Genomic DNA, 26,649 nt, shown 5'->3' on the forward strand with positions numbered 1-26,649 from the left:
ACAGACAGGGATTGGACTTGACTTAATTTATTAAAACAAGAACAAAAAGTCAAATATGTGTAAACCAATGAAAAAAGGAATGAGTCAATATGAATATGCACTAATTCACTTCATCATATTGAATTTTGCCAAAATAACAGAGAATGGGGGAAACAAATCAGCTATACATGAGGACATTGGCTGACTGAACACACTCATTCACTGGGTAGGACATTCAACAGTGTAACTGCATGGAAATGAAAAATGATCAGGGGCTTCACCCATCCAGACTACATTTTTCCCCAACTCCATACATTTACACACACACATTCACTTTTGGCATATATGGTATAAAGATGTCCACATGAGGGGGAAAAAAAAAACAAAGAACCGCTGCACTAGAAATTTGCTGTTCCAGTTTTGAGAATTTTTTAATTAGTTCAGTTAAACATTTTTTTGCATCTCTTGCTTTTGTGTCAAAGTGATTACCAAACTCAAACGATAACAGCCATACCTGCTAGAAATAACGTTCCTTTGAAGTTCCTGTCTGTCGAATGTTGCTAGAGCACAAAGCCCGCCATAAACTGCTACATTACTAGGTGAAAGAAGCTAAAAGAAAGAAACAATGTACTAAGAATAATTAATGTAAATCAGTGTCAGAATGAAATTAATAAAATGTAGCATCATTAATGTGAAAATTTACAAAAGTACCAGAGACATAACACAACATTCTCACACCCACTTAATCCAAGAGTCAAGGGTATCAGAAACCAGGAAGTCAGATATGTAGGGCTGCCATGCTACCCATAGTGCAAGTATGCCAACCACACCAAAGACATACATTTCACAGTATAGAGAAAAAATAGAGGTGTTATGAAACCCACATACTCTGTTTTTTGCCACAGAATTGGTAAAAACCACAATGCTGACCCAATTGGCATGAACAGAAGGGCATACTTAGCCATTGCAGATTTTTTAACAAATCCAAATCTTAAACTTGATTCTCTCTCTAGTATTTTTTAAGTGAAGGTGTTAAAAGTTGCTTTACATTACAAATGATGCAAACATGCCAAAGGTGTATAATAATCCAGTAATCCATAATCCAGTGCTAAAGTACACCACCAATATTACCAGATAATGTTGGCTTATTTTAGATAGTTTGTAAAACTGCTGTTGATAAAGGTTCAGGGGAAAAAGTACAAACTGCAACGTGAAGTTAGAATATGTGTTTATGATTATATTCAAAAAATGGCATTGTTCCATCTATCTGTTAAAGACTGAGTGGATAGCATTACACGTATCAGGGGATGTGTTTTCATGGCACTGACAACTGTATTATCTAAAATGACAGCATGCTGCCAAACAGTTTGGGAAATTCAATTCTTTGTTCATGCTGCTGTCTGGAGCAAAGACACAGTCAGAAAGTGCAACAATTCCACTAGTATTGTTTGTTCAAAATATAAAGAGCTGATGGACTTTCCACTGACCTATATGAATGAAAACGTTTACCTAAATTGGAATCTAATATTTACAAGATGAAAAAGCAGCAAAGTTTACTGTTGAGTCTAGTGGTAAACATTTGCTAAACAACTTAAGAGCGAATATGAAAGTCATTGCTAGCTACCTATGTTATAAAGTTACAATCTTAAATGAAAAAAATGAATTAAACTTTAAAGTAGTTCAAATGAGGAGAACAACAAGTGGGTAGATTATTAGCCACATAATTACATGAGATAACAGAAACCAGGTAAGTTTTATGGGTATGAAGTTCAATAAAGAAGAGTACTATCCAAAACAAATATGGGCCATTTATATGATTCAGTAATCGTGTCTAAGGGTACGTAAAAGTTGTAATTATAGAAACATTTGATGGATGGATTTAAACTACAGTGGGACATTTGTACATAACTTTTTATCAGGACAAATGTATTTAGTATTCTACGGTAAACCAACTGAATGGTTCACAAAGGGCGGCTCTCCAAGAGATATCTGCATGTGGCTGCTTTCATTGTGAATCCATACTACTACATAAAAGGTTTTCCTACCACCAGTAGTAGTAGTAGTAGTAGTAGTAGTAGTAGTAGTAGTAGTAGTGATATGCACTGGTGCCCAGGCACATGTGCAGAAGGATTCTTTCTGATTTCTGTTCCATTTTCCTAACTGTGTACACAATGCAATAATGAATGTGATGGTGTACAGTATATAGAGAGAGAAATGCATTAACTTTTTCTTGTATTTCTCCACTGTGTCATCAGCTTACTTTTTGCAGCATGTGCTCCTAAACGGAGCTATGACTAAAAAGTATTTTTGTCTGATCCTTCCAAGCACATTCTTTTACTACTGAGTAGTTTGAAAACAAATTAGATGTGCAAGTGACTTCCTTCAGAATGTGAGTTTGGACATCAAGAAACAGAAATGACCAGACCCTTTTCATAGAATGTTAAACCACTGCAAGTGATATTTAAGTGCCCAAAGAGTATCTGTGTTTTGTTTATCAATATTCAATTAATCTCTGAACTCAACACATACACAGAAACCCACTCACGTAAATATTATATTACTTGGGTATCCATTCCCATTTCTGGGACCAATGAATAAAACACCACGTTTCACTATATACAATATTAAAGGCGGACAAGTGAACTGTCAGCTATGCATTATATCTGGTTTATTTTCTGTAGTATGCTCTAAAATACTGATCACCTTTTACATTCATCCTTAATGCAGTGACTTCTGACAATGTGGCATCAACCATAAGACATTTGTGATATGTCATCTGAAAGGACAGCCATATAAGGTTTCCTTTGATCAGAAATAAAGTTATAATAAATAATTCTTTATATCTCTTGTCTGCAACTTTTTAGGAAACACTTTTTAACCAATATACCACTGCCATTGAAATAAGAGCCATTTAGATAACCCTGTAGAACGTGTCAACTGTATATACTGTACATCTTACCCTATATATAGGAAGCGTCAGTTACAGCACTACGGCCATGTGGCGTGTTTCCCTGAGGGTGGTCCGGCTTGTAAGATCCTCATTGTTGGGGACCCAAGAGGCTGGACCAGGCCAAGGGGTCACCCACGTAACACCTGGCTGTGGCAGATAGAGGGTCATTTCCGGAGGGTGGGATTGGACCGCATGTCTGCCTGGGGGGTTTCAAACCGGGATCCCGAGTTGTTTCGTCATGTAGTGGGTGCGGCAACGCACTGTATCAGTGCAGGCTCCCCAACTTGACTTGTAGAACGTGTCAACTGTACAGTGATCCCTCGCTATATTGCGCTTCGTCTTTCACGGCTTCACTCCATCGCGGATTTTAAATGTAAGCATATGTGAATATATATCGCGGATTTTTCACTGCTTCGCGGATGTCTGCGGTCTACAGTACGTGTGCTTCCTCAGTTGAATTGCCCATTTGAATTCAAACAAGGGACGCTATTGGCGGATGGCTGAGAAGCTACCCAATCAGAGCACGCGGTTAAGTTCCTGTGTGCTGCTGATTGGCTCAGCAACGGAGTGCTGCATTAACCAGGAAGTCTAATCTCACTCATTCAACATTAATGCACGTTACTGCTAATGCTTCAGGATTGCAGAAAAGGTAAAAGTTTTGGATATGTTGAAGGAAGGAAACAGCTACACCGCTGCAGGACACAATTACAGCATCAATGAGTCCACGATTCTTTTTATTTAAAAAGGAGGAAAAGCATATAAGATCTACGGCCGCAGTGTCCTTTAATCAGGGCGCAAAATGAGTTGCAAGGGGACGTGATAAGGCAGCAGTCTGGATGGAATCTGCTTTAGGGATTTGGATTGAAGAGTGATGGAAGAAGAACAACGGCGGTGCTAAACAGTCGCCTGAAGAGGCTCCTTTAGAAGAGCTGTAACGCTATCCTTTGTTGTGCAGTAAAATTAAACTCATCGTTATCGGACAAGTCGTCGTGTCATTGTTGGTGAGTAACCATAATTAATTATTTACGTACAGTACTTATTACATGTACATAGTTTAGTGTCGCTGTACACACATTTTACTGTATACAATTTTTCTTGCATTGTACGTATTTATTGCTGGTGGCCTGTCTGTTGTAATGGCTGTAACGTATTGATATCAGAGACGCTCAATATGTTTAAAATAATATTTAGGTTTTACTGTATGTAAACTGTGTTTACATACATAATTTCAACGAATCTTACCTAATATCTAAGAGAATACAAAGGGTTTAAGCTGTATAACTGTGCGTGAAATGTTTATAATAGTGTGGGAGAGTTTATAAGGGCTTAAAATATATAAAAATAACCATATAAACATATGGTTTCTACTTCGCGGATTTTCTTATTTCGCGGGTGGCTCTGGAACGCAACCCCCGCGATGGAGGAGGGATTACTGTATATACATCTTACCCTATAGATCCACCATAATGCTGTTGGAATATACATATTGTGCTGAAACAGCGTGTTTTTAAATGAGTATTTCATGTTTTTAACATTATTAAAATTTCTTAAGTTTTTAACTAAAGCAAAAACTGATAAAATACCTAGGCATGCTAATCAACAGACCCAGAAATTCTACCAAATACTTAAGTTTATCTTGATTTGAAAATATCACCTACAGAATTCTAAAATCCCACATTAAGTTGGCTCTACTGAGAAGTTCACTAAAATATTTTTATAATTCTGCATTATATATTGAAAGAAGAAATACATCTATTCATTTCTGAATCCTTGTTTTCCTTTAGAAAGTTACAGAGATCTGAAAGCTTGAATTTATGAATACCCAAATTACTTGCTATTGTGGCCTGTCAAGTAGGAATGTCTCACCTCAGGAAAGTCGCAGTGGTCAAAAGAAGCCAACAGAAAGCACTTAGCCGCCTGTTTGTACTTTCGAGAGGCCAATTCTGCCAAACCTAAAAAAAAAAAAAAAAAAAAAGCAATTGCAAAATGTTCGCATCACAGTCTCTAGTGTGCTTTGTTAAAATTATTTAACACACTGAACAGCAGCTAAATAATTAATTACAACATCATTCTAATGAACACAACTAACGGCTAATCTAATCAAATCTAATAGAGAAGCAACATACTGTAAGTAAAAACATTAATAAAGATTATTTTTCATATGAAAACAAATTAACTCAAAAGTGTAATAATTACCTGCAGCGCATTTTAGTTTTGTAAGGACTGCTTGATTTTGACTGTCTTTTTCTCCTCTTTGCTGAAAATGAATATACATGTAGTAAATACTGAGCACGGGAAAATGTTAATTTAGAAGTGTATTAAAATTCAGAAAAATATAAAATACAATCTACTTAAAAGGGACTCACCTCTGCAATTTCTGGAGTGGACTCAGCTTTACTAACATAACTAAGGACATGAGACCAATTCTGAAGATAAACACTAACCTTAAAATAAAAACATAAAAAAAAAAACATTAGCTACCTCTTAAATACAACAAAGAAAAAAAAAACAGAAGTTCTGAAAAGTTCCAGTACATTCATATTTAAGATTTTAACGATAATATGGTGAATTCTGACAAAACTAGAAACTTAAGCTATAAACTAGCTTAAACGTTTTCAATACAATATCAAAGTTTGTGAAACTGACAAAAATGGTAAAGAATAGAAAATAAAGAAAAATTCAAAGATTTAAGATTCAAAGAGCTACAACAGCTGAACAGTTTCCTTTTTTCGATACACATGCCATAATATTCATTATTTAACAACTTTAAATAATATTTTACTAATTGTACGCATAAAGCAGACATGCTACTGTTACCTTTATAACATTAAGACACATATTGATGACGTGTTTGGCGCTGGTGCAGTAGTCTCGCGCACGGGAATAACACTTCAGTGCATTACTGAGATCTCCGCAATCTAGGTAGTGATCTCCTAGGTCATCATGACCCCTCCTAGAAATCATTGAACCGCATAAACAAAACATATTAATACAACATAGAAAAGTAAAGCTTAACCATTACAGTCTACCCAAACAGGTGTATTCACCAATGTATTTTATGAACTTGGGTTGAAGCTGGCATTAAATAAACACGGTTATACCTTTATAGTAACACTATACAATTTTAAACATACAATCTACTGTTTCATAATAGTTTGCTGCATTATATTCTTGGAAAGTGATAAGTAAAGGTCAATGTGGAAGTCTTTGCTAAAATACAGAACTTATATAATGGGGTGGGGGGGGGGGGGGGGGGGGGGGGGGGGATACATTTTCCAACCTGCTAAATTCAATTCAGGGTTGCAAGAGGGCAAAGCCTAAAGCTGACAGGACACCAGTCTATGCATTGCTTGCACACAAACACACTCACACAGTCCAGTTACGTTACCCTTTGTAAGGAAATCCCACAAGTGCATTGGGAGAAAATGCAGAATTTACATGGATAACTGCTGGCCATAAGATTCAAACCTAGGGTGTAGGATCCATGAAGCAATAGCACTAATCAATGCATCATGGGACTGTACTTTCTCCAGTCCTGCTCAGCCTATATACATTGGACTTCCAATACAACTCGGAGTCCTGCCACGTACAAAAGTTTGCTGACGACACTACTATCGTGGGCTGCATCAGGAGTGGGCAGGAGGAGGAGTACAGGAACCTAATCAAGGACTTTGTTAAATGGTGCGACTCAAACCACCTACAACTGAACACCAGCAAAACCAAGAAGCTGGTGGTGGATTTTAGGAGGCCTAGGCCCTTCATGGACCCCGTGATTATTAGATGTGACTGTGTACAGAGGGTACAGAAGTATAAATACCTGGGAGTGTAGCTGGATGATAAACTGGACTGGACTGCCAATACTGATGCTCTGTGCAAGAGAGGACAGAGCCGACTATACTTCCTTTAGAAGGCTGGCGTCCTTCAACATCTGCAATAAGATGCTGCAGATGTTCTATCGGACGGTTGTGGCGAGCGCCCTCTTCTACGCGGTGGTGTGCTGGGGAGGCAGCATAAAGAAGGACGCCTCACGCCTGGACAAACTGGTGAGGAAGGCAGGCTCTATTGTAGGCCTGGAGCTGGACAGTTTGACATCTGTGGCAGAGCGACGGGCGCTGAGCAGACTCCTGTCAATCATGGAGAATCCACTGCATCCACTAAACAGGATCATCTCCAGACAGAAGAGCAGCTTCAGCGACAGACTGCTGTCACCGTCCTGCTCCACTGACAGACTGAGGAGATCGTTCCTCCACCACACTATGTGACTCTTCAATTCCACTGGGGGGGTAAACGTTAACATTATTCAAAGTTATTGTCTGTTATTCCTGCCTCGCACTCTCCACCTTGCACTTTTTAACTTGCACTGTGTTTTTATCACTCTTTAATTAATATTGTTTTTATCAGTATGCTGCTGCTGGAGTATGTGAATTTCTCCTTGGGGATTAATAAAGTATCTATCTATTACAGTGCTACCCGACATTCAGAAACACTATTTATTTAGTGAAACAGACATAACTTAAAGGCTCTGTCTTTTCTAGGAAATTATGCTAGATTTATTTACAGGAAATTGCTTAAAGGCATCTTTCTATGTGTGATGCATCTTCTTCTAAGCATCCTATGCCACTTTTTCACTGTAGGAGAAACATTTTCTATTAATGTATTCTAAGTGTTAAAGAGCATTTTGTGCACGTTGCGTCATCCAAGGAAATGAAGCAGTGATTAAGACAGGCTACAACTGCTCTTGTTCCATTTTTCCACCCACAACACCCCATACTATAGTCTCTTCAGCATCATCTATCAGGGTGTGCTGAAAGTGTGCACCCCTTCTTCAAGTAAAGTGTGTTTATGATTCCAATCAATCACTCTTTTTCACTACTCAGTGAATATTTCTTGAAACCGAAAAAAAAGAAGACTCAATGTTGCTAAAGTGGACTCTTTTCCAGTTTACCATTTTTATCTGTAATTATGTTTCCATATAAAAGTTCTTATGCTCTATAATGGGGGTTACTGCTAAACCAGACAGAGGTATGAAATCTTGATCACCTAATGCTTTCTTTGATTGAGTTTCCCTTGTAGTTCTTCAGATCAGTGTCCAGTTTTTCGAGTTTAAGCAAAGCTTTTTTTCGTGTGGACTCTGCCCAGGCTGTGTCAAGTGGGGGGGGTTCAATTCCGCCTTCAGGGACTGCATCTGGGACCGCCTGTATTTCTCTGCAATACAACCACAAATTTGTTGCTGAATTATCACAAGAAAATCACAGATTTTTAAATAAAGATCATTAAAGAGATATCACTTTGTAGAGGGAAAGTGGAAGGAAAAATTATTTCATAACACAAGTAATACTGACATTTTGCAAAAATGTCAAATGAAGTCTATTTAAAACAAAATGGCATAAAAACTGGTAAAGCACTGGGAAAACACCAATGCTTATAAGATGGATACACTGATCAATATAAAGCAAAAGCACTATACATTCAAGATTCTATGCAATATAGCGTCAAAATTTAATAATCAACCATACCTGGTGGCATCAGTAAGCTTACGATGGATTTCTTCATATACGTCAACATTGAAAGTTCTTTGGACAAATGAAAGTGCCATTTTAAGAGCTTCAATGCGCAGCTGTGGACAGTGGTCAGCAATGAATTGTAGCCTTTCAATCCTCATTAAGCCACTATAGCTAGATGCATATTGTTCTAGATCCTAAAATATAATTTTATTATGAGTCATTTAGTCAAGACAAAATGAAGTCCACAATCAAAAGAGGAAATCTCAACTGCTAATGTTCATGGAGCAAGAGTAGTTAAGCAATTAAGAAAAAGATCAGTGCACTGTAAGAAAATGAATATAAACAAACATTTAACATAAAATCCCCAGCTTACCGTAAGTGTTTATTATTATGTCTCCATGATCCTACCACATTCACAAGAGCATCAGCTAACCCGGGATAACACTGACAGATTTTCAAGGTTACCATTTATGACAAAGCACTTCACTTCATTCTGTTTATCTGTATTTCCAGTCAGAGTTTGGGGAGAAACAAGAAGCCACTACTGATGTGCAGGTAAAGCTGTACAAAAACACTTAAAATTGTTCAAAATTTTTAAGGAATATAAAAGGTCATTCAAATCCAAATATTATTTCTCCTTGGATGTACCATTATTTTGAAACATTTATATAATGAAGTGAGGTGAGAGGTCAGTGTTATGTTGCAACTTGACAAATCTACTCTAATATATATATCTTTATATATAATCTTCATTTGGATCTTGATCTTTGTTTGTCTGCGAATTCACTGCCTTGTGTGGTGTTCCTGCTGTGTTCAGCAGAGGGCAGTAGTGATGGAGGAGGAGAGGAAGTGAGGGGGAGGATCGTTGGATGAGGTTGGAGTGTGGTGATTAAAGAGGATTGAACTAAAGGAGACTACGTGCTGTTTGTACTAGCTGAATACACAACACCTTGGTTGTTACTTTTGTTTACAAACACTGTCGATAGCACTCTGTGTTTAGATCTGGCGTCGACACCTGCTTCGTTGTCGAGACTGTGGTTTTTTGTGTTTCTATCGACCGTCGTTGGCAGCACTTCGTCCAAATCGAATGTTCACCCACTTCTTGGGAGTCGGCAGTCAGAGTATATAAGTTGGGCACACTTCTGTGATTTTCCATCAGTCGGCGTTTGGAGTTCAAGAAAGAAGCATTGGTTCATCCTTACTCTTTGGATTGCCACAAAGCAACCTGCGAGACTGGAGAAAGGTTGAGAAGAGATCGTGACAGGAAACGACAGCATCATGAAAACGAGACGGACTGTGAACGGAGAGAGGCAGAAATGATCCTCCACCACCACATAATTACTATTCGGACAGTGATTCCGAGTAGGCCGTTCCTATCGAATCAATGTCCAAGGGTTTTGTTTTCTAATTTTGTTTCTCTTATAAAAAATCATAATGCTGTGCGACGAAGGGCCCAGTTCACGACTGGCAGCCGCGTTTAAACAGGGAGCCCTTCACAGACAACTTTAATACGCGCAACGTAGTTGGGCGCACATGGCTAGTGTGTGTGTGTATGTATGTATATATATATATATATATATACACATACATACATACATACACACAGGGGGTCCTCGGTTTAAAACGACTCGACATAGGACGTTTCGAGTTTACAACACTCACTCCCATAAAAACTTTAAAAAATTGAGACGTGAGTGTTTCGGCTTATGCCGTTAGCGTCGTACTTACAGACTACGTGGGTGAAGTAGTTTGGTTACACACAGCGGAAGAATACGCAGTAACGCGGTGTATGAGTGAGGGAGTTGGCGAACTAGTTTGGTTGCGCGCAGCACAAGTGTTCTGTTTGTGTTGCTTTGTTTGGTGACTTTTTGGCCCTTATTATGGCTCCTAAATGAAAGTCAGAGTCTTTAAATGGTAGTGCTTTGAAGAAGAGGAAAGCCATCACGATGGAAGTGAAATTAGACATTGTAATGAAATCAGAAGGAATAAAAGGTAAGGAATTTTTTTTTACACTACTTTTTTTGTCATTTTTTCTGTTACTATAGTGCAGTGTACAGTACAGTATATGTAGGTCCTTTACCTTTGGCTTAGTTGTGTTTTTATGTTCTAGATTATGATTTTGCAAATGTGTTAGGATAGGTAAGTGACTTAGGCTAGGGTGTGTTTCGACTTACACCAAAATTCGGGTTACATCACTGTTGTAGGAACGGAACTGTGCCGTAACCCGAAGACCCCTTGTGTATGTATGTGTATGTATATATGTATATATGCAGTATATCCTGGCCAACACCCCCAAGACGCCAGATGGAGCCATCCCTGCAACATGGAGGGCCTCCGAATTCCAGCAGGGCATCATTGAACTTGGGAGTCTTTCGTCACAGCCCTGTTGGATAACGTGGGGGCCGCCAGGAGACACTGCAGGGAGGCCCAGGGACGTATATTTTCCTTATAGCCCGGAAGTAGTTCCCAGGCGAGGGGACAGCAAGAATGATGTACTTCCGGGCTGAAGAAAAGAAGAAGGGAAGTTTTCACCTGACCCAGAAATGTTTTAAAGTCACATGGTCTGAGGGACAGAAACACTTCCAGGTTAAAGACTTTAAAAGGACTGTGGGAGATCCCAGCAGTGAGCCGAGTTGGGAGGAAGGGTGACTGAGCTGCTGGGAGTGGAGGATTGTGATTATGTATTGGAATATTGATTTATTATTGAATATTGTGGAGTGGGGGTGCTTTGTGCACTTATTTGTATTAATACATAATAATATTTGGACTTGTACCTGATGTCTGACGCACTGTCCGAGGGTTCAACAGCGCCCCCTATCTGTCACTATATATATAGAAAATCCTAAGCCTAAAAGTGCAACAATTTTGTGCAACAATTTTATGTCACATTTTTATGTCACACTTTAAATCAGGCTTATTTTAAAACCTACATATATATGTTTGGTATCATTCTTTTCAGAATTTATCGGACTTTAATGTGATGTTATTAGATTTTCAGATTTTTATTCGATTTTTAATTATAAACTTAAAAATCTCAAGAACTCAAGAAAGAAACAAGACTTAACCAAGAGTGCCAAAAGATTTAACCACACCTGGGGCCGGAAATAAAAGATAAAGAGTAGGGCAGCTGCTGTACAGGCTTTAAAATGTTTGAAGCGCCGTGCGAGATGCAGATCATGTGGCATGGCAGCAGCAGCAAGCCAGCAGTTGATCAAGCAAAGAGGAGGAAAAAAAAAAAAACTATATGTTTCCCATTGTATCACCGTTTAAGAGGGGGTTTCGAAGGAGCGACCGCATCTCCTTGGGGTGCTTCTGCCCCCCTCTTCACAACGCGAACGGCAGACTGGCTGCAACTGGGGGTTGGGCGCTGGACGAGCCAGGGGGGCTTGCCCCCCTAGTCTATATATAAAAGCCATAGCTAATCTATACCACTATGAGTTACCACTGGAATGAAGTTTATGTGAAATTTCCTACTTAGAAACTCACTTCCAATATTAAGTAAATACAGAAATAGTTTCTCACTATCTGCTGCTCTGTTATACAATCAGAATAAATTAAAGCTTCAAAATCATGAGCCTGGTCATTGGCTCTACACTGCTCAAAAATTTTCAACATATAATAAAAACTTTTGCAAATGTCACATCTAATGCTTTTTTTTAGTTCATCAACTAATCATAACTATACATTAACATTTTCCTAAAAATGCTTTTGTTACTTTGTTTGTTGTCAAAATTATATGTACTATTTTTTACTTCAAATGTAAACAAAATATGTTTGGCTAGGGGTGTCCAAATCTGTAATTCATTCACATACTTCTGGTATTGCCTACAGTGAACAAACCAAAAAGAAAGTGAATTGTCCCTATAAAATATTTGTATGGACTATCAAAAGGGATTCCATCAATAATTTACTCCAGAAAGGGGCATGATACATCAAGCCTACCAGCAAAAACAAAGCTAGTGTACCTACAAGTCTTCATTTAAAATATGCTGTGCAAGTATTTTTTTATTGGAGATACAGAATATTTAAGTAGTCAAAGCTGAACATGAACAATTCATATCCATCCCTAATGCTCACCACTACTGCAGAAGAACAGAAGGATCATCATATAGACAGGACTTCTGAAAATAAATCAGTTTAGTAGACAAAAGGGAGGATTTCAAATCAACAAATACAGTTTGGCATGTTTAAAAAATAAATAAACAAAAGCTTATTATTGTCTAAAGCATTCTTGAGAAACATGCTTATTGTTAAAAAAAAAAAATTCTAGTTTTTTTAAGAAAATAAACAAGTTTATTTGTTTATATGTTTAAGCTCTATTGTAGGCATGGAGCTGGACAGTTTAACATCTGTGGCAGAGCGACGGGCGCTGAGCAGACTCCTGTCAATTATGGAGAATCCACTGCATCCGCTGAACAGGATCATCTCCAGACAGAGGAGCAGCTTCAGCGTCAGACTGCTGTCACCGTCCTGCTCCACTAACAGACTGAGGAGATCGTTCCTCCATCACACTATGCGACTCTTCAATTCCACCCGGGGGGGTAAATGTTAACAATATACAAAGTTATTGTCTGTTTTTACCTGCATTTTTATCTTTAATGTAATATCGTTTTTTGTATCAGTATGCTGCTGCTGGAGTATGTGAATTTCCCCTTGGGATTAATAAAGTATCTATCTAACTTAACACAGAATTAACTCTTGGTGATTCAAAATGAAGACTATAAAAATCACACCGTGTTACATCTAAAATGTACGTAAACAGTACAAATAGAATACTGAAAAGTAACTTAGTTCTTTTTATCATATCAATATGTTTGAGCAGTCGAGTCACTAACAGCCTAATTTTACTACCTGAGAGCTACAGGAAACAAAGGAGGCAAAGTCTATTTCTTTAAATATATTTAAGCTGCTACAAAATGAGGACACCTGACTTAGTGTAATAGAAATTTAGATTTCTCCATCTAAGACCAAATGGGCGTCATAAAGGAGCGCCAAATAAACAAACATTAACTAGATGGCATATCAGTGCAAGCGTAACAGTCACAATAGAACAACAGACTTAGGCTGTGCAGGATGTCTAGGAATGAAGTTGCCAGCAAAATTAAATTAACCAAAATTACCTACAATATGTTGCAAGATAAACCGTACATCAGCATGTAAATAAGAGGTTATTTTTGAAACTGTATGCTGATATGTATTACCTTCATCAACATAAAAACATTTCTATCTTTCATCTACTATTTTGTGCAGCAATGTTACTGGGTAGGTAAGTAAGTAAGTATGTGTGGCACAACAAACATCAGCTATAATCTCCAGAGCGTGCACTTAAGCCAAAAAGAAATATTACCTATGAGGCAACAACAAGTACAAAACGATCTATTTCTATACGCGAGAGTTTTACTGGTTGATATGTCTGCCCAGTATCAATCAGGTACTAAATGCATTTTACATGCTAGCTTACTACTTCTTGGTATGCATTATTCACATTGCATTTTAGATCATGCATTAATGTATGTACAAGTATTCATCTCTAAAATTAACTTAAATGTCTACATAAAAGGATCTACAACTCACAGCCTTCTATATTCAATTTTGTCATTATTAATAGGTGCAAAAGCTGAAATTGTGCGTATTGCCAAGAAGTTTACAATAAGTCAGTGGATTCTGCAGAAAATTCTAATCATATACTTAAAGAGTTGTACAATTTAACATAGAGCATTATTCATACTCCTGTCATATTAATTCAGCATCCTTTATCATGAAAGCAGTTTATTTAAATAAACACTTTAATGGAAAGAGATTTCTTAATAATAAAAAAAAAACTACCAGTTGTATAGGTTACAATTCTTTTTACCACTACCAACATGTAATACTGGGAAATCTAACTATTATCACACAAGTCATAAAATTAAGGATTTTGAGCTCTGAATACTGACCAAATCTGATGGGGTCATAAATAAAATATGTGGTTCAGATCCCCTCAGACAGGGGTTTAGTGTGCAACAATCACGCTTTGGTTGACACCTGACTGGGATGTCCAATCATTTTTTTTTTTTTTTTAAACTGCTTAACCTAGCATTGAGTCATAAGGAACCAGTTTATTATGGAAGCAACAGGCACAAAGTGGTCTCTTTTTTCATGCCTCTTGTACAATAAGCTTGCAAAATTAGTCTACCATATTCTCTGCATTTTGCTAAGCAACAGCTGCAGGAGTAAATGATTTTACCACGTCAAAGTGAGAAGGAATGGAGCAAAGTCAACGAATGTGGATTCAATTCTTTTCTTACATAAAGACTAAACAAGCTGAAATAGATGCTAACTATATCTTACAACAGTTGATGAAGCAAAATGTACTACGTGTTTATGTATCAAATCAAGTATTTTGATGACTGACTACATAGAAATACCATACAGAATTTACAGTAGTATTTTACATTACTTTGTCATCCTGAGCCACAAAAGAAAATGTACATTAAGTATATAAACACACATATGGAAGAGAAGGTCTGTGATACGATTTGCATATTTGTAGCTGGAGATCCACAAAGGGAGAAAAATGAATCACGTATCATAAAGTAGTTTTTATTCCTGAGCTTTCAACCCCTGCCAGGGGTCTTCATTAGAGGATAATGCTTAGACTTACAAGAATCAAAGACAATATATAGCAAAAGAACATATTCATAATAAACAAGACTTTACACCCAATACCCCCCCTCCCATGTAATTTTTTGTTATATATTGCCTTTGATTCTTGTAAGTCTAAGCATTATCCTCTGATGAAGACCCCTGGTAGGGGTTGAAAGCTCAGGAATAAAACTATTTTATGATACGTGATTCATTTTTCTCCCTTTGTGGATCTCCAGCTACAAAGATATATATATATATCTGTAAATGTACAAATGAAAAATTATTATTTATTGGAGTCAAAAATCACAAAATTCTATAAATATGTAAAAGAAAAATGATTATTTAACGGAGTAAAAATCATGAAATGAGAATAAAATATTTACTCTGTTACCAATTGGAGTATTCCCGTTAAACTGAGGTCCACTATGCTCAATGAGTATTATTTATAAGAGACTAAATAAACGATCCGTTAGTTTTAACTGACATTCTTATAGATAAAATTTTTTTTTTTTTTTTTTAAAAAGACTCATTTAAGTAACAGGAAAAATCACGTGATAACTAAAGTGGTAGCAATGGGTCATTGTAACTCGACCTTCAGCTAACTAAATCACCTAAATACAAACATTGGTGTTATGAATAGATAATTTATTTTTAAATAGTTTGTTCCTGTGAAAGAAAGTTTACTCGATCAAAAATAAAAACCACGACTTTCTTGATATTAAAAACCATGACTTTCTTGAAAATTTAGTTTATAATTTAAAAACAGAAAAAGAATCTGAAAATCTAACAACATCACATTAAAGTTCGATAAAATCTGTAAAGAATGATACCAAACATATATATGTAGGTTTTAAAATAAGCCCGATTTAAACTGTGACAAAAAAACGTGGCACAAAATCGTTGCACTTTTAGGCTTAGGATTATATATATATATATATATATATATATATATATATATATATATTATATTGTCACACATGTGCGCATGGGAGGCAGCTAAAGGGCTTGAGTAAGGGCAGTTCCGAGTCATACCGGGATGTGACAGAGTGCACCGACTCTTTTTCTCCCTTTCCTGCAGACCATTCACGGGAGATCCCACCTGGCCCTCTTGACGTCACTTCCGGGACCGAGCCTATGGAAGGAGACCTTGCCGGCTCCGGCCCCTGTGATGTCACGTCCAGGCTCGAACCTATGGCTGAAGACCTTCATGAGCCCGACCCCTTTGAGCTCACTTCCTGTCTTCCCCTTTAAAAGCCTCCACCTTTTCCCTATTCCCTCAGTTCTGTTTTGGACTTGGTTTTGTGCACATCAGTGCTATATACATTTTTGGATACCAATTACACGGGTGGCTGCCCTAAAACTTTCTATACACACACACAAACATATATACATATACAGAAGCACCAATCTGGACACAGCACCAACCAGATACAATAAAATTCTTAAGCCTATGTCACATTACATGACTTTTCCAGCGACTTTCATTCAAAGCCTTCTTTTACATAATCTTAGCCAGTCAGAGGCAGTTGGTAGCACACTCACGTGAAGATGATAGTCTAATGTGACATGCCTAATAACTGAAACCAGCTATTCTCTAGCTACAATAAAATCAAACCTATTTGATGTTCTCATTAGTCAGGATGGCGGGTTGTATGTAGGAGAGCTGACAACCAAAGAATACTCATCCAGAAGTATAATATATGAAATGTATCAATGAGGAATATGGGACATGTGGCCTTTGAACCTCACAAATAGAAGAGAAGCTTGTCTATCTGATGCCTCTAAAACATAGTGCTGGCTCAGTCAAACAGCACGGGAGCTGTGAACCTCACAAACAGAATAGAAACTCACCTATCTGATATTTTACATGCCATAACAGAATTGAAAAAAGAAATAAAGGGAGAAATTGCTGCTGAACTCTGCAACTGTTAACCTTTTGTACAGCATCAGCTCCATCAGGCAGCACGCTATTGGCTGTCAGAGAGATGGTTGATCATGACTGCCCTGGAATACTGGGGCTCAGTCAGTTAATCTGACCTGGGCTGCAATTTTCAGTTGTGTAATTTGACATGGTGCAGTGACAAGATTAGTGACTGCGATCAGTAAGTCAAACATAGTGACAGTATTTGCTACAAACAGGCAATTAATATATAACACAGATTATGAACACAATATGTACACTAAAGCACGTGTCAGCAGGAATAACGATTGTTGTGAAGCTTTATGACCTGTGGATAAAACTGTCCCTAAATCTAGTGAAGCAAGTGTAAATGAACCTCTACAGACAAGATGAACAGTGATTGGGAAAGCTTGTCGAGGTCTATAATAATTATCATACGATAAACAGTATATGAGACCCCAACAAAAAAAGATCTGTATACTAGAAATATTCTGAGCTGACATACCAACATATTATGGAGCCAGCAGGGATGTTCTCCACTGTGCATCTATAGATGTTGAGGAAAATGTTAATGTTTTCCTCAGAAGTCTTGGGAAGTAAAGGTACTGGCAAGCTTTCTTCACAGCAGCCAAGATGAGTTTTGCCAACTTTAGGTCATCAGTGACTGACTCCAAGAAATCTTAACTCATCAGATGTGGGCTGGATGGCCTTTAGCAATAAGATCTCACATCAGCATCTGGTCAAGCTGTGTAATAATTTAAAGAGGCTGGGCTGGGTTTAAAAGTTCAGGTCTGATCACAGCTTAAGATGCTCCAGACCTGACCACAGCTTTATATGGGGAATCAAACAAATGTCTTAATATTACGGCAATTTATTTATTGACTTGTATACCACTGACTGACTGCAGTGTATCTACAACCATTTAGTGTAATTACTAACATGGTACATTATCCAAAAATTTGCAAATAACACTTATTGATTCATTACATCAGAAAAGCAATTGGCTATTCTATCTTCACAAAAAACAATTATAAACAAAATGGTTAACAAAAAAAAAAAGGAACTATAAAGTCTACATTCTCCACTACATCCCCAAGCTAAAAGTGTTATTGTAGAAGTCCCAGTACCACATCCAGGTGCTTTTCAAAAAGCTGTTAAGTGTCTCTGCTTCAACTACATAGCTTTGTTCCAAATCCCCACCGACCTGTGTGTGCTGAAGTGCTACCTTACTGACAACGCAGAACCCTACAGACCTCTGGTATAATATCAACACTGTGGATGGTGAAACAAAAAGCTCATATAAGTTATATGTGACTATTAAAAAACACAACAAAACAAGGAATTGCCTGCCTGTAACTTTGAAATCACACATTATGAGGCAACAGTGTTAAACAGTGCAATGAAGTGACAATTAACGCAGTTTTAAATATTACACTAATTAACCATAACAAGTTAAATAACCAAAATCATATACACACACACATACATATAAATACAAATCTTTTGTTAACAGCTTATGCTTCAAAAAATTAAAAAAAAAAACAGAAGATTTTAGCAGTTGGAAACAAAAGCATTATGCTTCTGTTAATACTACTTAATTTTCTAATAGATAAAGAATTTGCATTTGGATTAAAATGCTAAACAAGCAAAACTGCAATAGATGTGGAATAAACTTACCAGTGTTGGATTTTCCACTACATAATTGGTATCTGGAGCATTCTGCTGGTCTTCTTGGGGGTCAGCATCTATTTGCATGGGCTCCACCGCCCCCTACAGATAAATGTATAGAATTACTACACAAACATAATGTAGTGCCCATTCATTCACTATTTTCCTAAAATTATGTCCATTTTTTTTTTTTTACTCTGTATGTAAAGCGTTGGGTTTGTGAAAGGCGCTCTATAAATGCATCTTATTATTATTATTACTTCAGGGATAAATTAAGCCATTGGCGGAATCAAACTCAATAGCATAAAAAATACAGCCAGAATGGAAAAACATCTACTGTGAGTTAGTCCATCACAGGGCATGCTGACATACGCACTTACTCATACTGTATATAACAGGTCACGTTAGTGTTACTAATTGACCTATCAAGTCTTTGGAATGTGGGAGAAGACCCATAAGATAACAGACACAATTTTCAAACTCTAGGAAATCAGTCCCTGTCTCTAAAACTATAAAATTGCATTTACCAAAAATATACTTGGTTATATCCAAATAACTTCTCAACAAAATGCTATTTCGCAACTAAAACTTTACCATACAATAATCAAGATTATATATTTTACATACAAACACATGGTTTTATTTCAAATGCACATTATCTTTAGCAAGGTTGACTTTTTTGGAAAGATGAATGCCCTGTGCTGGCACAACCATCAATTGATTTGACTCCACCATCAGCAATAATTTTATAATACAGTAACGTATCATAATCAAATAAACTGCATTTTCCCCAAGCACAAGCAATACATGAACTCATTAAAACACATAAATCTTCTAAACTCTCTCCTCCTCAACACCTCACGTTCTAACCACGTTATTCAACAATAAGCATTTTTGACAGAATTTACAAAATGTGATCCAAAGATCTTAAGTCAAATGGCACAGACTGAAAACTAACATTCATGCAGAAAAACACACTAATATTCTTACTAAGTACTGGAAGAAGAACAACTGATTAACTAATACTACAAACATCAATTGAACTAATAAAATAAAACATTTCTCATTTAACACCAGAGTGTTTCTTAACACATACTCACATATATTTCAAATGTAGATCATACAGGACATAAAAGTAGTAGAATGACAACAATTTGTATAAACAGGCTCAAGGATAAAAAAATCAATGCTTTATTCACAATGTCTATGCAAATATAAAGCTCTTTGATTAAAGGAGCTTGAACGTAAACAAATTGAGATGACTTTGTTTACATCATTTGCTAGAACACGTCAAAAATTTTATTTCTGCAACCATTTAGAAAAATACTCATAAACAACTCTACAAGACTCATATCATACACAGCAGGGAAAATAAATATTGAACACGTCAACGTTTTTCTCAGTAAATATAATTTCTATTGGTGCTATTGACATCACATTTACACCAGATGTCGGTAACAACCCAAGAAATCCACACATACAAAGAAATCAAAACAAATAAGTCCATAAATTAAGTTGTGTAATAAAGTGGAATGACACAGGGAATAAGTATGGAACACATGAACAGAGGGAGGTGCAAAAAGGAATGGAAGGCCAAGAAACCGGCTGCCATCTGTCAGAATTTAGAAGACAGTCCTGACCCCTTATCAGTGCAAATGAATATCAGCTGGTTTAGTCCTAATTGATGGCCTATAAAAAGGTTTAATAATAATAATAATTCTTTGCATTTATATAGCGCTTTTCTCACTACTCAAAGCGCTCAGCAATTGCAGGTTAAGGGCCTTGCTGAAGGGCCCAACAAAGCAGAGTCCCTTTTGGCATTTACGGGATTCGAACCGGCAACCTTCCGATTGCCAGTGTACATCTCATTACCAAGGTGTTCACCAAGAAGCATCTTATGATGGGTAAAAGCAAACAGCTCTCTCAAGACTTTCGCAACCTTACATACTAATGGCATTGGTGACAGACATATTTCTAAATGTCTGAATGTTCCAGTGAGCACCGTTAATCCCGAAGTGGAAAGAACATTATTTCACCATAAACCAGCCACGACCAGGTGCTACTCACAAGATTTCTGACAGAGCAGAAGAGCTGCCCAAGAGCCAAGGACCACTGGCAGAGAGCTTCAGATAGACCTGGCATTAGCAGGTCCAGTTGTTTCAAAGAAAACAAGAAGTAATGAACTCAGCCGCCAAGGCTCATTGCGCAAGACATCACTGCTGAGGAAAAAGCATGTTGAAGCTTGTAAATACTGGGAGAATAGAGTCTGGTCAGACGAGACCACAATTAAACTCTTTGGATGTCATAGCACACACCATGTTTGGAGGAGAAATGCCACTGCACATCACCCCAAAAACACCCCGAAATACTGGCAGACTTCATATAATTGAAGGAAAGATGAATGGAGAAAAGTTCCGGGACATTCTTGATAACAATCTGCTGCCATCTACCAATATGCTGAAGATGAAACGAGGGGGGACAATTCAGCAAGAAAAGGAGCCCAAACACACAACCAAGGAAACTCTCAACTGGTGTCACAAAAAAGGAAATCGAGCTGCTAGAATGGCCCAGTCAATCACACGACTTGAATCCAATTGAAAATCCATGAAAAGACATGAAGATCAGAGTTCACAGAAGAGGCCCCCGTAACCTTCAAGATTTGAAGACAGTTTGTGTGGAAGAACTGGGCCAAAATCGCACCTGAGCAATGGATGTGACTTGTTTCTCCATACAGGAGGCGTCTTGAAGCTGTCATTACCAACAAAGGCTTTTCTACCAAGTATTAAATAAATTTCAGTCAGCGTGTTCAATACTTATTCCCTGAGTCACTCCACTTTATTACACATAATTTAATTTATGGACTTATTTGTTTTGATTTCTTTGTATGTGTGGATTACTTGGGTTGTTGCAGACATCTGGTGAAAATTTCACGTCAATAGCCCCATTAGAAATATATTTACTGAGAAAAACGTTGATGTGTTCAATACTTACTTTCCCCGCTGTATCTCCACAAAAATGCCTCTACTAGGCGAGCAAGTACAGTATTTTTCTACATTGATGTATACACTAATTAAAGCTTTGGGTGCTACACTTCTACCTAACTGTGCACCTGGAAGACAAGGGGACTGGCAAAATAATAAGGTTTGGCTAGGAAGACAGACCTCGGAAAAACAGCTTTGTGGAGTAGAAGAAAGATCTGTCTGTGATGAAGATGCAGAACTTGCAGAAGAGCTATCTCTTATATCTCTTACTCTTTCCTGACACTTTTCCTGATCTGCATACCCCTGCCCTGACTCAGAGATTGCCTGCAAAATGAAAAATCAATGTAAGCGCAAGACATATTTTAAAAGGAAAAAAAAAAGCTCTGAAACATTAACAACATATTGCAAGAAACAGAAAACAAAACTAAACCAGTAAAAGGGGACATCTTTTTTTTTTTACTACGCTAAAGAAACTGAAGCATCTGCAAAATGAAGCCCCGTGTTAAAATAAATTCAGTTAGGGAACCCATAAAGTATATGCTACAAAGGATACATATGCAAGCTTGTATTTTCAAATTTGTCTGAGATGCTCGGTTTCCAGTCACACCTATTTTTTGGCTACTGCTTTTAAAAGCTCTTCTTATTTAATTTGTATCATTAGTGGCTTTGTAGCACTGCCACATAAGCGTGCTGTACAAACACCCGTCTTTTATGCGTGTCATTTGTCACTGCCTGGGCTGCCATACATTTAATGTGTTGTAGTTTTCTTCATTCCAGGACATGGTGTGCTGAAGGAGCATTTTCTCTAATCAAATATGTATGTACTGTATATGTGAATGATTTTTTAAATGCAATTTGGGAAGGTGCTGCTGTTGATGAATACAATTCATTAATACATTTTTGCCCTTTTATAACTGTGATGTAACTGTCTTCCTTTTTGTCCTGTTTCCACATTACTCAAAATCACTACTGTCCCAGTTCTAACAATTATGTCAGTTTAGATTCAACAGAGTGTGTAGCATCCCTAGTCGGAAGGTTCAGGGAATTGTTACAACTTTACTACTCTACCTTAGCTTTGAATTCATATCCATACCATGGCACTATTACAGCACGTTTGATTGCCTTTAACCAGCATGACTTACAAAATCATTATTCATTAAAACTGCTGGCAACCTAGTTCACAATTGGAGCACGGGAAGCTTAAGTGACTTACTCAGGGTCACAGCAGTTGGTTTATGTTGTGGACTGAAATGACAACCTTTATAAACTAATGTTGCCTTATTTTAATTTCTTATTTTGTCTTTTATTTTTCTTTTCTTCATTATGTAAAGCACTTTGAGCTACTTTTTGTATGAAAATGTGCTATATAAATAAATGTTGTTGTTGTCCGAGATAAAAATATTTAATAAGAAGGGCACTAAAAATGTCCATTTTCCATCAAACATCTCCCTAATAAGATGTCTTCATTACACTTAAGTTTAGTGACAATGTATTTTTAATAACACCTTTAAAAACCAAAGTGCTGTATGGCATAATAAAATATAGCAATCTAAAAATACAATTAAAAGTAAACACAAGATATTTAATCAAAATGCTTGCCAATGAAACATGTTAATCAATAAAAAGGAAGGACTCAAGAACACAGAAATGCCTTGAAAACAAACAGGCCTTGAGCTGGGCCATAAAGGCCCTAATAGAAGACGCAGTCCTGATAAACTGGGGTAGCAGCTAAAAAGCATGGTCTCCCTTTAATTTACAACAAGGATAGGGAACATTCAGAAGTGATTGACCTGAAGACCTCAAACACCTTGAGGTTGAGGCTAGATAAAGTAAGTTCTGTGAGATAATGCGGAGCCAGACCATACCAAGCCTTCTAAACCACAAATTAAAGTATAAACTGAATTCTGTACCTCACAGGAAACCAATGGAGTGTGGCAAAAATTAGCAAAATTCAATACGACTTCTTAGTACCAGTGAGCATCCTGGCAGGTGCATTCTAAACTATTTGTAACTGAGGTCACACAAAACTGATTAGCACCCCAGTAAAGTGCATTGCAATAATCCAATTGGGAGGTAATACAGGCATGCATGACTAAAAGTCCTGCAAAGACTTGAGCTAATCAAGAATAAAAGTCAGAACTCTTACCAGTCAAGTTGGGCATACTACTTCCAAAGACTACATTCAAATTCCTGATTTTATCAATACTGCCAAAAACAATCGGCTCGTTTTTGATTTCATTAAGCCGAAGAAACCTCTCTGCCCTCCAGGCTTTGATCTCATTAAAACACTCAGTAAGGGTCTCCATTTGTTGAGCCTCCTCAAAAGGCCATAGATATACATTTGTTAAGTTTAAAACTGCAAACTATTCAATCTTTCTAGACATACTCTGTTCCAAACCTTCAAATATGACAGCATCTCATATTTATTATGTATCTGTTCCAATCACTCCCAGTGTTGTGAAAAAGTAAATACCCCTTCATGATTTCCTGTGTTTGCTTATTCATAACACTCGTTTCTTATCTCCAAACAAATTTAGTATAATAAAAAATGCAACCTGAATAAACACAATATGCAGTTTTTAAATAGCCATTTGATTTACTAAAGGAAAAAATAGATATATTTTGGACTTGCACTTGTGCTTCAAGTCCTTGTTCTGCTGCATAGCCCAACTGCACTTGAGGTTCAGATCACGGATTGAGAACCAGAAACTCTCCTTCAGTACTTTCTGGTATTGAGCTGAATTCATGGTCTTATGACAAGCTGACCAAGCCCTGAAGCAGAAAAGCATCCCAAAGCCATCATACTTCTACCACTTGTTTTGACGGTGGGAATGCTGTTCTTATTGTGGAAAGCTGTGTTAGCTTTATGCCAGACGTAATGTGACCCATGTCTTCCAAAAATAATCCACTTTTGACTTATTGGTCTACAGAATATTATCCCAAAAGTTTTGAGGATAATCAAGATGTTTTCAGGCAAGTGTTAGACAAGACTTTATGTTCCCCTTGTTTGGCATGCAGCTTATGGATACCATTATTGCCCAAAGCCTTCCTAAAGGTGGAATCATTAGCACTAAACTGAGAGAGGTAAGCACATCCTTAGATGTTTGTCTGGGTTGTTCCAAGACTTCCAGAATTAGCTCTCTGTGTGCTTCTTAAAGTAATTTTCCTCGGCAGATTTACCACTGTTACCAAGATTTCTCCTTTTCGAGATAGCGGCTTTCACAGTGGATTGCTGTATCTCAGGGTTTCGGAGGTTGCTTTGTAACCCTGTCCCAAATGATATATTTCAGTGACTGTCTTTCTCAGGTCTTCTGGAATTTCTTTTGATCAAAACAGGGTGCGCTGTTGCCAAATTCACATTGCTGGAAAGGTTCCACTGAAGTGATGGTTAAAATCAATAAGGGAGCAATTACATTGTCACATGGGTATTGTAGATGTTGGTGAACTTTTTGTCTTTCATTAAATCAAATGCTCATTTTAAAACTGCGTATTGTGTTTATTCAGGTTGTCTTTTGTACTACATTAAATTAGTTTGGATATCAGAATTAAGTGTTACGAACATACAACAATAGAGGAAATTGAGAAAAGGACAAATGCTTTTTCAAGGCACTGTACATTGGGTTGCTGTCCTCTGGGGGCATCCAGAGTAACCTAACAAGCTTCTGCTCCCCACGGTGTAACATTTCCAAAGGGCGGAATCTTGCATGCAAGAAGTACACTTAACCACATACAGTGACTGCAAATCACTTAAATTCTTATTTATTCATTTTGTTTCTAACTTCCTCCAAAATATTAACAGTACAAACAGAATCCACCAGTTTCAAAAAAAGCTAAAGTAATTTTTTGACTGTTTGCGCATCATTCATTTTAGTATAAATTCGCATGTAATAATACTGGCAATATGCTGGGGTTCGATCTTTAAAGCTTTACTTTTAAGTCACTCAGAAGGATGAAGGACGGACTGTTTATTCTGTATGTACACGGGTGCAGAATACATGACTAGATCATATGAAGCGCATGACTAGAGATAAAATCATATGAAAACGGTACGTTCCTTTTATTTGCTTGCATTTACCTTGTACGTCCTATGGGTTTCATAGTGAAACACAAGGAGCGAGAAGTTTGTGTAGTCGCCAGGCGATCTATAGATGGAAAGTGTGAAGCTGCAATAACCGGCGGCTACTTCACCGCAATGAACTGCACGGAGCCTGCCCAGCGCCTTCCAAGGGGTGTGTCTGAACCAGTCAAAAAAGCCCAAGTTATGCTGGCTCACAATGTCACCACACTGTAAACACTTCATCTGAACGCAAAGTTAAGGAAAGCTTTTTACCTGGCGTCCGAGGCCCTTAGGATAGAAGCGGGCTCATCACGCCTGTCAACTCCAAAGACAAGAAGCTGCCCGCCCTCGGCCCACTTCCCGCCAGTCACTGACCCGCCCGATATAGAAGGTTCATTGCAAATAAATATCGTGAAAGGAAATCATAGTTTACCTGAAAGTTAAAGACTTGTACGGGCAGAGGCATCTCCTCCTCCTCCTCTCACGGCCGTAACCCAGCACTCGAAAACACATCCGGAGCACACAACAGCGAGGAAGCAGCACAGGCACGCGCACGCAGGGCTACGTCACCACGGGTCACAGTGCGAGCACAGGGACGCGCCTTCCGTGACGTCACCGTGTCGGCCACTTAACATTAGATACAGTAGCGAGTATGGAATCTTCATTTCTCTTTAACTGCTTTATTTTCTGCACCCTGGCGGCACCTGACTGCATAGGTGGTGAGCAGATGAATAGCTGTTTTTTTTCTCCAAAGCAGCACAGAGGCGCAGTGCTTAACGTTGTCCTTCATAGTTTACCATGTGAAGTTGACTCGTTCGTCCTATGTCAAAATGCGGTCAGGAAATGGATGAATTATTATCATTATTACCAAAGACCACTTACAAATAAGGATACGATTGTTTTTTTTACCTATTTTTACAAACGACATGGTAAATGTCAACCAGAGTCATTCAGTAATGAGGAGGCAGGGATAGCACCGGCAG

The 26,649-nt window shown here is 37.7% G+C and overlaps 1 protein-coding gene across 2 annotated transcripts in view; it reads right to left on the bottom strand.

Moving 5' to 3' along the window:
* Positions 1-26,233, bottom strand: part of gps1 (G protein pathway suppressor 1) — a 35,336-nt gene extending 9,103 nt beyond the window's left edge. The window contains exons 1-10 of one of the 2 annotated variants that reach the window (XM_051936505.1): positions 26,100-26,197; positions 21,790-21,933; positions 18,638-18,730; positions 8,446-8,627; positions 7,970-8,134; positions 5,747-5,882; positions 5,296-5,373; positions 5,126-5,186; positions 4,796-4,881; positions 494-588 (exon numbers count right to left, since the gene is read on the bottom strand). In XM_051936505.1, the coding sequence (XP_051792465.1) occupies positions 494-588; positions 4,796-4,881; positions 5,126-5,186; positions 5,296-5,373; positions 5,747-5,882; positions 7,970-8,134; positions 8,446-8,627; positions 18,638-18,730; positions 21,790-21,933; positions 26,100-26,132 (1,073 nt within the window). In that variant the 5' untranslated portion in view covers positions 26,133-26,197. Of the gene's footprint in view, positions 1-493; positions 589-4,795; positions 4,882-5,125; positions 5,187-5,295; positions 5,374-5,746; positions 5,883-7,969; positions 8,135-8,445; positions 8,628-18,637; positions 18,731-21,789; positions 21,934-26,099 lie in introns of both variants that reach the window. The other variant, XM_028818785.2, reaches the window with a different exon arrangement.
* Between the last annotated feature and the right edge of the window lie 416 nt (positions 26,234-26,649).

Source organism: Erpetoichthys calabaricus, chromosome 14 (genome assembly GCF_900747795.2).
Source record: "Erpetoichthys calabaricus chromosome 14, fErpCal1.3, whole genome shotgun sequence".
NCBI lineage: Eukaryota > Metazoa > Chordata > Cladistia > Polypteriformes > Polypteridae > Erpetoichthys > Erpetoichthys calabaricus.